The sequence below is a fragment of the Cyprinodon variegatus genome, unplaced genomic scaffold (genome assembly GCF_000732505.1).
Source record: "Cyprinodon variegatus isolate N-32 unplaced genomic scaffold, C_variegatus-1.0 Scaffold0, whole genome shotgun sequence".
In the NCBI taxonomy this organism is placed as follows: Eukaryota; Metazoa; Chordata; class Actinopteri; order Cyprinodontiformes; family Cyprinodontidae; genus Cyprinodon; species Cyprinodon variegatus.
Genome location: NW_015150453.1, coordinates 2,649,979 through 2,661,926, shown reverse-complemented (window position 1 = coordinate 2,661,926; position 11,948 = coordinate 2,649,979). Strand labels below are relative to the sequence as shown.

At 37.3% G+C, this 11,948-nt stretch overlaps 1 protein-coding gene across 2 annotated transcripts in view; it reads left to right on the top strand.

Moving 5' to 3' along the window:
* The window catches only part of bbs9 (Bardet-Biedl syndrome 9), a 212,420-nt gene that overhangs the window by 120,415 nt on the left and 80,057 nt on the right, over nt 1-11,948 (top strand). For both annotated transcript variants that reach the window (XM_015372902.1, XM_015372077.1), the window contains exon 20: nt 1,321-1,570. In XM_015372902.1, coding sequence (XP_015228388.1) covers nt 1,321-1,570 — 250 coding nt within the window. The remainder of the gene's footprint in view (nt 1-1,320; nt 1,571-11,948) is intronic.

The following is an 11,948-nucleotide window of genomic DNA, read 5'->3' as shown; positions in this document are numbered from 1 at the left end:
GCTTTGTTTTAACATATGTGCTAAGGTTTAAAGTAAGATACTTTTGTTTCCCTTTCCCTTAGTTAAATCTCAGCTTGTGTAATTAGGGACATCCCCTGACTTCAATAAATAGCAAGGAGAAAGCTGAAGACCGGCAGAGTGGGTTGGAGATTTGTAAATACTGCAGTCTCTTCCTACTCTCCTCACGAGTAAAACTAAATTAATTGTCTCTGTGCCTTCTTTCTTTCCCTGTATGTATGTATGATGTTTTAGGTGCTTAGACCTGACAGCTATAAACCTCTGGTCAAGCCCAAAATCTGGGTGGTAGCGATGGATCTTGACCCTTTAGAGGAAACATATATACAGTATCAAAGTCAGCCTTCTATCACCTAAAGAACATCATCAGGATTTAAGGACTAATGTCTCTGCATGACCTTGACAAACTAATTCATGCATCTATAAATTTAGACTATAAATAAATCTGTAAATTACTGAATGGCTTCCATCCAAACTACTTTACAGGCTTAAGATATGTGGATCAACTACCCGAACCTTTCAGGTCTTTTGAATCAAACCTACTCTGCAAACTCAGAACCAGAATTAAACATGGAGATGCAGCTTTTAGTTTATATGCTCCACAAATCCGTAAAAACAAAAACAAAACAAAAAACACAAAAAATTGGAAAATATCTGAAACCGTCAGTTTAAATCAGGATTCAAAACCATTTCTTTAGAGTGGCCTTTGATTGTGCTATTTGAAATTAGTCTGATTTTAATTTAACTTCCCTCTCTTTTTTTTTTGTTGTGTTTTTTTTTTTAAAGGCAAATACTGAAACTATTTTCTTTTTGTTTAAGTCTCAGTGATCCATGATACATTCTGCCGTTTTTGTTAAGCTTTTAAGATTTTCTTCCTGCATTTACATGATAAAAATGACATCCTAACAAATGTTACCCAGGTCTCAGTTTAAACAAAAGAGACACATTAACCAATCAAATTAAACAATCTTTTACTTTTGCAAACATGTTTTTAATTAGAATTCAAAATCAAATTTACTTTAACAGTCTTAGAGCTCCTTTTGTCCTTTTTTCACAGACAGTTGTGATAATTCAGTTGTCAAAGGTCGGCCATTTAGGCTTTTCTTCAGGCTGTTATACTAAACGGTCATATTTCACTGTTATCCACATAAATTGCTTTCTTAGAAATGATTCCAGGTGGTTTCCCCTCTTTAGTCTTAAGCCCATTTGTCTGGATTTTATAACAAATCTAAACAGTATAATCAAAATAAAAGTTACATAATGTGAGAAAGTGCGACCTAACTGTGATCCATGTGTTCTGTTTAGGGTTGGGAGGAGAGCTGCGATGCGGCCGTCTCCCACCTTCTGCGGAGCTGCTTGTCTCGGAGTCCAAAGGATCAGGCAACGTCTCTGGCCCAGATCGGCGGGTCTGTGCTGAGTCTTCCCCAAGACACCACCCGCCTGAAAAAACACATAGCCCTGCTCTGTGATCGCTTAGGCAAAGGAGGCCGGCTCACCCTGGCCTCTGAGGCTAACGTCCAGATCCCTGCTCAGATCCAGAATCTCGCTGCTCCTGGTGAGTAAGAAAGAAACATAGAGAGATGAGAGGGTCAGATAAAGCATCTGTGTCTGCTTTATGAATTATACCTTTGGTGACTGAAATCAAACATGTATTACTGCAGTAAAACATTTCAATTGAAGAATGTTTTTCTTGATATTAAAGAAAAATTTGGGTGCAAATATGAAATGCCATTATTCAAACAAAGTGCATTTAATTTAATATGTTTTATCAGACTTTAGGTTTATGCCATGAGCTGTACATTCAAAATAGAAACCTCCTTTCCTCAGTGGGAGGGATGATGTATACCAACACCAAACAGAAGCATACATTTTCCCACAAGAGGCAGACATTACTGTATATACTATAGAGGCAATAAAATGATAATTATCATTTCCTTTATTTAACCAGGTAAAATTTTAAATTAAAATCTCTTTTTCAAGAGTGACATAGCAGAGAGGGCAGCAACATTATTACAAAAGTAAAGGACAGAATGGGTTATATAAAAAAATTATACACGACAACACAAAAGAATAAAGACTGAAGGAATACTTCAATAAAATGTGCAAACACTAGAAGCGGTCACCGACCGGACCGATAATATTTGTTTCCTATTCCTTCACAATTGATTTAAATTCTACCGATATATTACGATCAGTCAAGTTCAGATCCTTTTGTAGATTATTCAAAGATAAATGGTGTACAAGGATTCAAAGACATGTGCAACTGACGGGATGGGTTCTAAATTATTTAGGGTTCTATTTTGTATAGCTATTAAAAAAAAGAGACAACATATCATCAAACCAGGACCTTCGGCGTACACTGGGGCGGTTTGCAGCCGAGTGTGAAGCGGCTGGGATGAGGATCAGCACCTCCAAATCCGAAGCCATGGTTGTCCTCCAGAGAAAGGTGGACCTCCCTCTTCAGGTTGTTGGAGAGTCCTTGTCTCAAGTGGAGGAGTTCAAGTATCTCATGGTCGTGTTCACTAGGGAGGGACGGATGGAGCGAGAGATCGATGGACGGATCGGTGCAGCGTCGGCAGTGATGCGGCCTCTGTATCTGACTGTCGTGGTGAACAGAGAGCTGAGCGGGGGCGCAAAGTTCTCGATTTACCGATCGATCTATGTTCCCGCCCTCACCTATGATCAAGAGATCTGGGATACAAGCGGCCGAAATGAGTTTCCTTCTCAGTGTGGCTGGGCATACCCTTCGAGATCGGGTGAGGAGCTCAGTTACCCGGGAGGAGCTCGGAGTAAAGTCGTGGCTCCTCCACGACGAAAGGAGCCAGCTGAGGTGGCTCAGGTGTCTGTTCCGGATGCCTCATGGTCGCCTTCCTCTGGAGGTGTTCCAGGCATGTCCCATTGGGAGGAGGCCTCTTGGAAGGCCCAGGACACGCTGGGGGGACTATGTCTCTGAGCTGGCCAGGTGTCGCCTCGGGGGCCCCCCCAAAGCAGCAAGAGGAAGTGTGTGTGGATCAGGAAGTCTGGGCATCTCTGTTTAGACTGCTTCCTCCGAGACTCGGCCCTGGAAAAAGCAGAAGAAGGTGGATGGATGGAATGATTAATCACTTTTTTTTTTTTTTTACAAACCAACAATACTTTATTCGCTTCAAAGGGATATTAAATGATGTTGTCAGTAATATTAGGGTTTTTCCAATGAGTAAATTTTTAATGCGTTGACTCTAAACAGGAAGGATCTTACAGAAGATCTCCTGTTACACTGCAAATGCAAAAGTGTGCTGTTTTTTATTTATTTATTTTTTGCATTTAAGACATAAACCTTATCTGGAAAAAAACAAATTAATTTAATAACTTTATCAAAATAAAATCGGACCAAGAATAAGTATCCATCTATTAGAACTAGCTTGAAATAATATATGTAACTGTTCTGTTGTATTTCAGAAATACTGCAATAAAAATTACGTTTGTATGAAAGAAGTGAGTATAATTGTATTTGTTTTCTTACACACAGCCTTTCGGCCTTTAATTCAAAATTTACATGGAGACAGATGCCGCCAACCCCCCCACCCCCACCTACACGCCTCCACACACACACAGGCATATCCCCACAGAGCGCAGCAGTAAACAGCTGTTGCTTTTTTCACCCTCCTGTAAATGTACACACTTGTTTGCTTTTCCAACAAAACGTACGGAAACCGTTTCCCCCCCGCCATGACCACAGCCACACAAACAGACAAACACACACTTGGGAACAACACATCCAGTTCCGCTTCACTGGCAGCGAGTGTGTGTGTGTGTATGATGGCGTTAATGTGTTTCTGGTAGTTTCCTGGAAATTAAAACCGCTTGAACGGTCGTAGAACAACATCCTCACTCGTGTGTTTAAAATAGGCGAGCAGCAGCTGGAAGCTGTTGGTCTAAATGCTGTAATTGCTATAAGAAACATTGTTATTATCATAATGATATGTTTGTTATCGTCTGTTTATCAGAGGGTTATCACAAATCAGCTCCATGAATCTACAGCCTGACTCTGGATTCATTTCTTTAGGTCTGTTTAATTATTTATTGGCATATGTTCAATGAATGGTTCATATTTTTTTTATCAGGTTTTATTGTTTTTAAATGTTTTGAGTTGTCCTTATCTTACATGCTAGAGAAAATGTCAGTGTGAAGATGCTAAGAGAGCAAACCCATAAAAATAGCCTTTAAAAAACGCTGCAAAACAGAAAATGTTAAGCTAATTCAAACAAACTTAGTTTGATTAGAAATATAATAGATGGTAGAAAGCAGAAATACTCCTCATCAAGCAACAGCGATTCAATAAAACAGATCAGGTGTTTTGAATCAATACAATTTCTGGGTAAATATTCAAACTTTTGCTTTCTGGATCAAATCCAAACCACACAAAAAATGTAAAAAAAAAAAAAATCTCTTAAGGTATGTTTACAAATTACACAAAAAATTTTAATTCTAGCTTCCTTTCCTCGCTGATTTCAAAGACGTTAATACTTCAGTTTCAGGGCATGCAGGTGGCGTAGTGGTTAGTGTGCACGACCCATGTACGAAGGCCTTAGTCGTCGACACGGCTAACCCAGGTTCGAATCCCTTTGCCACACGTCTCTCTCATACCCCCTTTCCTGTCAGCCTATAAAAACTAAAAAAAAAAAAAAATGAAATAGTAATTCATCTTTTAAAAAAACATGCTTTACTTGAGGCTCAATTAATTGTGTGTTTACAACTCTCCCAGAAAAAAAGTTTTGTTCCTGCTTCACAAACAAGACGTTCTTTTGAAATGTAATTTCAATCTGAAAAACTCACACAGAAAGAAAAGACAATTCGAAGTTTTTTTTTTTTTTCATTTACAATTTCTTTAATCTTTGGTGCTCAGACCTTGAGAGAAAACACTAGCGCTGAGTTTTTGCTTTGATATGCTTGAACAGGAGTAAAGATTACATTTCACTTTAGACCACAATATTACACATATTACATATTACACCACAACATTATACAATATTATACTACACAACATTATATCCAAAAAGTTATTAGATAACCACTACAGACACTGTAGTGCTGAAAAACACCAACATGACAAAGTAACTTTCTAAATGATTAAGAAGTTATTTAATAAATTAGTAAATTAGGCCAGATAAAGGTTATCTCAGTAGCTACATTTCCATGGACTTAAGTAATCGAAATAAACAGTCGGTCAGACAAAATCTTTTTAATTTAAACATAAAAGTCTGAATGTTATAATAGACATAGAACAATTCTGACTTTTTAAGGCCTAGACTTCAGCTGTCATATAGGGACGCATTGTATATAATGCATATATCCCAATCACCTTTTCTTCTTTTTACTATTGAGCCGATGTAACGAGTAAAGTTCTCCAATGGGAGATCAATAAAGTCAATCAATCAGTCTAACCAATCCTCAGTCGATTTATTTGGGAACGATTTTTGAACCCAATATTGTTTTCTCTTCTCTCTTTTAAATATATGATGGCATAATATTAACAAACCTCAATTACAACATCTTTTAGACAGAAGAAAACATACAAACAACATAGTAAATATGAATAATAAATGGTGGGAGTTGCTATGAATGTGCCTTACTTGATCTCAAGCTATGGCTGCTAACAGCAAAAATAAATCAGTAAATGTATATATGTATAAAAAGATAGAAGAAAAAATCCAAAATATCAGCTGGCTGATCGGATTGGCCCGGATCGGGCAGAAGCATTAGAGGGGAGGTTTAAACTGACTGATCATCCGACTGGTATGCTTGCACACTTGTCCAGGTCAAGTTATTCTAAAAGAGGCAGTTTGACCCGAGTCCAGATGTGCAGCCTGACCTATTTTTGGTCAACAGGACTTATTTCTGCTTTGGGTGGTTAAACATCGTCAGGATATTTAGAATGGCATATTTATACATTTTTCGTCCAACGAACTGATTTATTCCAATTACTCATGTCCATAAAAATGGTCAATCTGATCTTTTTTTTTTCTTTGTTTTTCTGTCAGAATGATGCACATTTCAATCTGATTGTAAAATATTTGCATATAAACATAGTTATTGTTTTTACAAATAACCAAATCTAAGACAGACACTGGTGTGAATGATGTCCAGCTCGGTTGCATGAGAAGCCTATAAAATTCATATTAGAAAAAAAATTAAAAAGCTAAAACATTGGCTGTGTTGGATGTCCTTTACAGCGATCCAACACAGACAAGTCTTTTCATGTCTGCTTTTGGAGTTTTGACCATTCATCTTTTGTAATTAGCTCCAAATCTTTTGAGATGAAAGAATTCCTGGAGAGCAACCTAATCTTTATATCCCTCCACAGTACAGATGTGTTTTAATCATATAATTTATTGTTATTTGGAAAACAGTTCATCATTATCCTTGTAAAGGTAAACTAAATAATGATAAAACTAACTGTAAAAACTGACAGACAAATATAGGTTTTATTATTGGCTCCATTAACACATGAATTAATATATTTCTGATGTATTCCTGAATCCAAATATTGTTTGTCCTACTTACTGCAGATGATCTATTGTAGGTGAAAAGGCCAAAAATGAATTAGCTTCATTTCTAGAAAAGCATTTGGGGTTTATTTTTACAGTTTTAGAATAAATCTTTATTTTTCACTCTAGTGGAAAGTTTCCTTTGACTCAATTGTGCATAAAAACATTATAAAAAGCAAAAAGAGATTCACATTTTTTTGAAGGCATACTGAAGTTGGTGTTGTTTTTCACTTTTTGTAAAAAAAATTTCTTTTATTTAGCATATAATTTGTGTTCTAATTGAAGTTTATACTTTACGGTATTTCATTAATTCTAGTCAGGACACTAACTGGTTCTCTTACTTAAAATCTAATTCTATCTGGTGTATAAATAATTGTGAGCGAAGCAATAGGTCTTTTAATTGAGTTTATAAAAGTTTTAAGATCAATCAGAATTAACAGAAACTGGTTTCAGGCTAAAAATTTGAATGTGTTGCTGCTGACATTTTATCATTAATAAAGGGGAGTGGCAGCCTAGTGCTAAGGGCATAGAGCTTGGAATCCTGAGGTTGTGAGTTCGAAACCCACTCCCACAGACTTCCACTTGGGGTCTCTGAGCAAGACCCTTGACCCCTGATTGCTCCATGGGTGCCCCACGATGGCAGCCCACTGCTTCCAGAGGGGATTGGTTAAATGCAGAGGTAAATTTCACCAATGTGAGCTCAATAAAGCTTAATTATTATTATTACATGTTTTTCCATTTCTCGTTTTCCTTTTGGACACAAATTATATATTATGGAACTGAACTGAATTTTCTTAATGAAAATATGCACTTATCATCAATAATCAGTAGATAAGTGCAAAATAAAACTGATAAATCAATAAGTACAATCAGTAGTTTTATTTTAGCTTCATGACACATTTTTTTTCTCATTTTGCAATAAATTAACATGAACCTCCCTTGTAATCATTGTTCTGTTTTTATAAAACTTTTTCTCACTAATGTGAATTTCCTTTCCTTGTCTATTTTTTCGCAAATGCTTTCATTTCCTCTCCTTTTTTCTTTAAAATATACTTTCTGCTGTTATGCTTTTTAAATTTAATACTTTTCACCCTTTTATATCAAACTTCTTTCCTCGGTTAATAAAGTCACAGTCCATTTGAAGCCAGCGCACACATATCCTTCTATCCACACAGGCTATTTTCACTTTGTTCCACTGGTAGCTGTGGTCTCACCCGGCATCTATTTTAGATTTAAAGAGAGGGGAGAAGATGGGCAACGTTTCTTGGATAGACCCGCTGTAGGATAAGCACACGCATACATGTATCTGGACGTAGATATGCGGGTTCAGTTCAGAGAGCCTGCACAGGAAACTACATGTAATGTGTTTAAGTGTAGGTCATGTTGTGTGTGTGTAATTCTGTGCAGCTGTCTGTGTTCTGTCTGTGTGGTGTCTCCAAATTGAAGAGTTCTCCTCCACATTGCTATATATAAATCAGTAGTGTGCTATTTTGAGGCAGAATGCACCACTACCTGAGGTTCAGTATTCGGTAAATCCCAACTATTTTCTTCTAAATATCAGTGATCTGTTTAAACAATAATCAGCAATAGGAATATCCATATGCTGTCTCTTTAAATTGTTGTAGTTCTATTTTTTTTTTTGTTTAAGTCAATGAAAGAATAACAAAAGAAGCCAGATGTCAGCAAAACACTTCCTGAAATTTTTCTGTGCTTTCAAAAGCAGGTTAGATTTGGCCCGATGCATGAGTTTGAGGGTGTACACGTGGGCGCAGGAACAGGTTTGCCTCAAAGGGGGACTGAAAAAGCATAAAGCCCAAAGCCAAATTGCCGGTAACCACAGTGGCATAGTGTCACCCCCATCTTGGAACCACAGCCCAGAATAAAGATGGAATGCACTAGTGTCTCCACTTTTCAGAGCCATTTGGAAACAACTTAAACCCCGAACCAGACAATCCAGAGTTGCTCTAAAACGGTCTTAAATTTGCCCCAAGTTGTCACGCACTGGTTTACCCAGCTTCTAATGTTCCAACCCATCAAAAATGGATCAGGACGTACCTTTCTATGTGACTTAACTCTACTGCTGACCTTTATGAACATTTACAGCTAATAAATCTATTGAGATTAATAATTTGATCAAAATAATTACTCATAAAACTTTTTACTCTTTCTTTAACTCAGGGAAAATTTCAACCATATCTTAAAATGATTATTACATCAGAAATTTAATATAGATACAAAATAAATATACAACATAAACTTGATTAAATAAAAGAAAAAAACAAAATGGAGTGAATACATGTAAATTTGTTATAAACATGGTGGAGGAGTCCAGGATGTTGCCCAGATGTTTACAGCCATCGTGATGAAAACTGTAAATCTAATTAGCAAATAATGTTGATTTTACACACAAACTTAAATAAGTTGCTTTTATAGAGGGAAAAAAGGTTCTGTAGTTGGGATGGTGAATCAGATTTATTCTCAACTTGAAGTCCAATGTTAATAGACTAAGATAAATATTTTAAACATGCATTTTTATGCACTATTTAAAACAGTGTTGTGCATTTGTTTAGTATTTATTAAGTATTCCATTCTTTGTTTAATCTGGATGGACACAGAAATAAAATCTTAGTTTTTAGGTTGTCCTGGTAAAGAGCACAGTAGTTTAAGGCAGTCCTGAAATCCAGTTTTATTAAATCATTACAAAAAAGAAAATGAAAAACAATCCACTGGATTTTGTTTCCAAGTTTGAAGACATTTCGCTTCCCATCCAGGAAGCCTTTTCAATTCAAAATGTCAGGAATAGCGTTGAGTTTGAGGTTTTATACAGTAGCCCAACAAAGCCTTGTTTTTGTTTTAAAAACATGCAAATCGGAACAGACAGACATTTTGAAAATGAAAAAGCCTCCTGGATGGGAAGCAAAAAGTCTTCAAACTTGGAAACAAAGTTCATTGGATTGTTTTTCATTTTCTTTTTTTGGAATGACTATGACCTGGAAGACTGAGAACTTTTACCAGCATTAAATCATGACGTATAAAAAAAAAAATAACCTGCAAAATAGATTCCAATACTTTAGGAGAGACACTCTTTCATAGTTGAAGAATGTTCCTGGGATGCCTTTCTTCCACGTTTAAAACAGTATTACAATTCAACTATGGCATGGGGTACTGAGTTGCCCAGTTAGTACCACTGGGTTTGGTCCCTGGAACTTCTAGCCTCTGGAGAGTTTCCATGTTTTCCCTTTACACGTGTGGATTCTCTTCCAGTGCACTTACATCTTCTTACAGAACAAAAGTATAACTTTTAGTTCAACTGGTGTCTCTAATTTTCCTGTAGGTGTGAGTGTGTACATACATGGTTATGTATCCTGCTTGTCTTTGTTTTGCCCTCTGATGCACTGCCGATCTGTCCAGACTGCCAGCCTGAAAGGACAAGCCGACTTTGACAATTGATGGATGCTACAGTCTTCAAACAGTAGCTACTCACAAAAATGCAGCAAAGACCCATTCATTGCATGACCTAATCTCACAGAACTCAACGCAAACACTCTGTCTGCGCTGATCTGAATGGAATTCTGACAGCAGGACCTACCGTCTGTGATTTATTCGGCTGATAATTATGTGATTAGTTGGGTTGGATTGCGTTACATAAAAAGTTAATTCCCAGTCAGTCAATTGTAAATGTTCAAAGAATAAAACACCATGAGGTCACATCACAGCAAAAGGAGCATACCGTGTCCTGACGCGCTTGAACTTTGAACTCTATATACTTTGTAATGACACTTTCACGCCATTTGAAGCAGGATCTCATCAAAAGCGTGAAGCAGCAGCACAGAGATGTAAAAAGACTAATCATACACTATTTCCTCATAAAAAACTAATTTTTAGACCATGTGAAACAGTGCAAAAAGAAAAATTGATACATGTCTAGATAATGAGCAGTGTGAACAGTTTTTTTTTAACCCATTGCACTTTCATGCATTGGTCATTCAATGTAATTTCTCAAGTGAAAAATAGCATAGCATTAGAGATGATAATAAATCGACATGTACTCTGCTTTTAATGGCAATGGAACAAGTTAATGTGGTGTTATTTTAAATTCATGTGATTATTCTGGAAGCAGTTACTGTCTGTACAACAGCTAACTTCAATTACAAATTGTAAAACACACATTAAGCAGTTTAGGGTCAAATATAGACATGACAACTGACAAAAGAAATATAAAAGTTCACTAAAACTCTGACCGTATAACAAAATTCTTACTTTTTAGAGAAATCAAAGGAGCAGGCGAGACGTTAGCCGTGATACGTAGCGCTTATACGATGTGATTTTTGTTTCAGAGTAAGCTGCTCCTGCGGTGGCCAATTTCCTTACCTGATGTTGATGTAAAAACTAGGCTAAAACACACAACCCACATATGTACCATGAAACTGTAGGACAGTGTTAAGAAAACAACTGGCCATGGAAAAACACCTGCCCAATTAGGAGCGAGGCCTATCCCATTTCAAACAACTGCAACGGGTTGAGTCTGTGGCTCTGTGTGTGAAGCCACAGGCTGTGGTCTCACCAAAGGGAACAAGATTGGCTTTAAAAAAAAAGCCAGGATAAATATTAGAGAGGGCTTAGCATAATCTGAACACACACAAATGTAGACGCAGTGGGGCGGGGGGGGAGGCGGAGACACACACACATTCTCAGACACCTTAAGGTAGACTCAGTGGCAGACACACATGCACGCTCTGTCTCGTAAATGCACAAACATACACATGCACAATGCCGCAGTGTGCGCGGTGCACGTCGAATGAAAATACCCCGAAACTGGACACAATCCTCAGGGATCAGAGGAAATGAGAGGAAGGGTGGGATGAAATTAGGAGAGAAGGAAGGAATGAGAAAAATGTGAGAAAAAGCAAATGAGACAGGTTTAAAGAATAAAGGAGGACGGGAAGATGATGAAACGATAAGAGATGATGAAGAGATAGCAAAGCAGGCGTAGAAAGTTTCTTAGTGAGAAAAAAATAAGGATGGGAAGCTGCAGGAGACGCAGTGAAGACGAGGCGACAGAGAGATGAAGGGGAGGAGGAGAGTGTAAGATGGGATAGAGACAAGGCGTCCAATTCATCGGAGTCAGGAGCTCCTTAAATCCAGGCTGATCCCAGGGATTCTGCTGGGGATTTTTATCTCACACATACACAAAATCAAATAATCACAACCTCACACATTCTGGTTCACAAACACACACCACATGTCTAACACTTGTTCAGACCTACTCTTGTATACTTCTGAAATACCATCCAGCCTTCACATTACCTTTATATTTTCTGCTAGATATCTAAAAACAGTAGAAAGTAACTCAGAGCAGATAAGTGAAAGTTTAAAATTGATATTGTTTATAATAGGGCTACACTA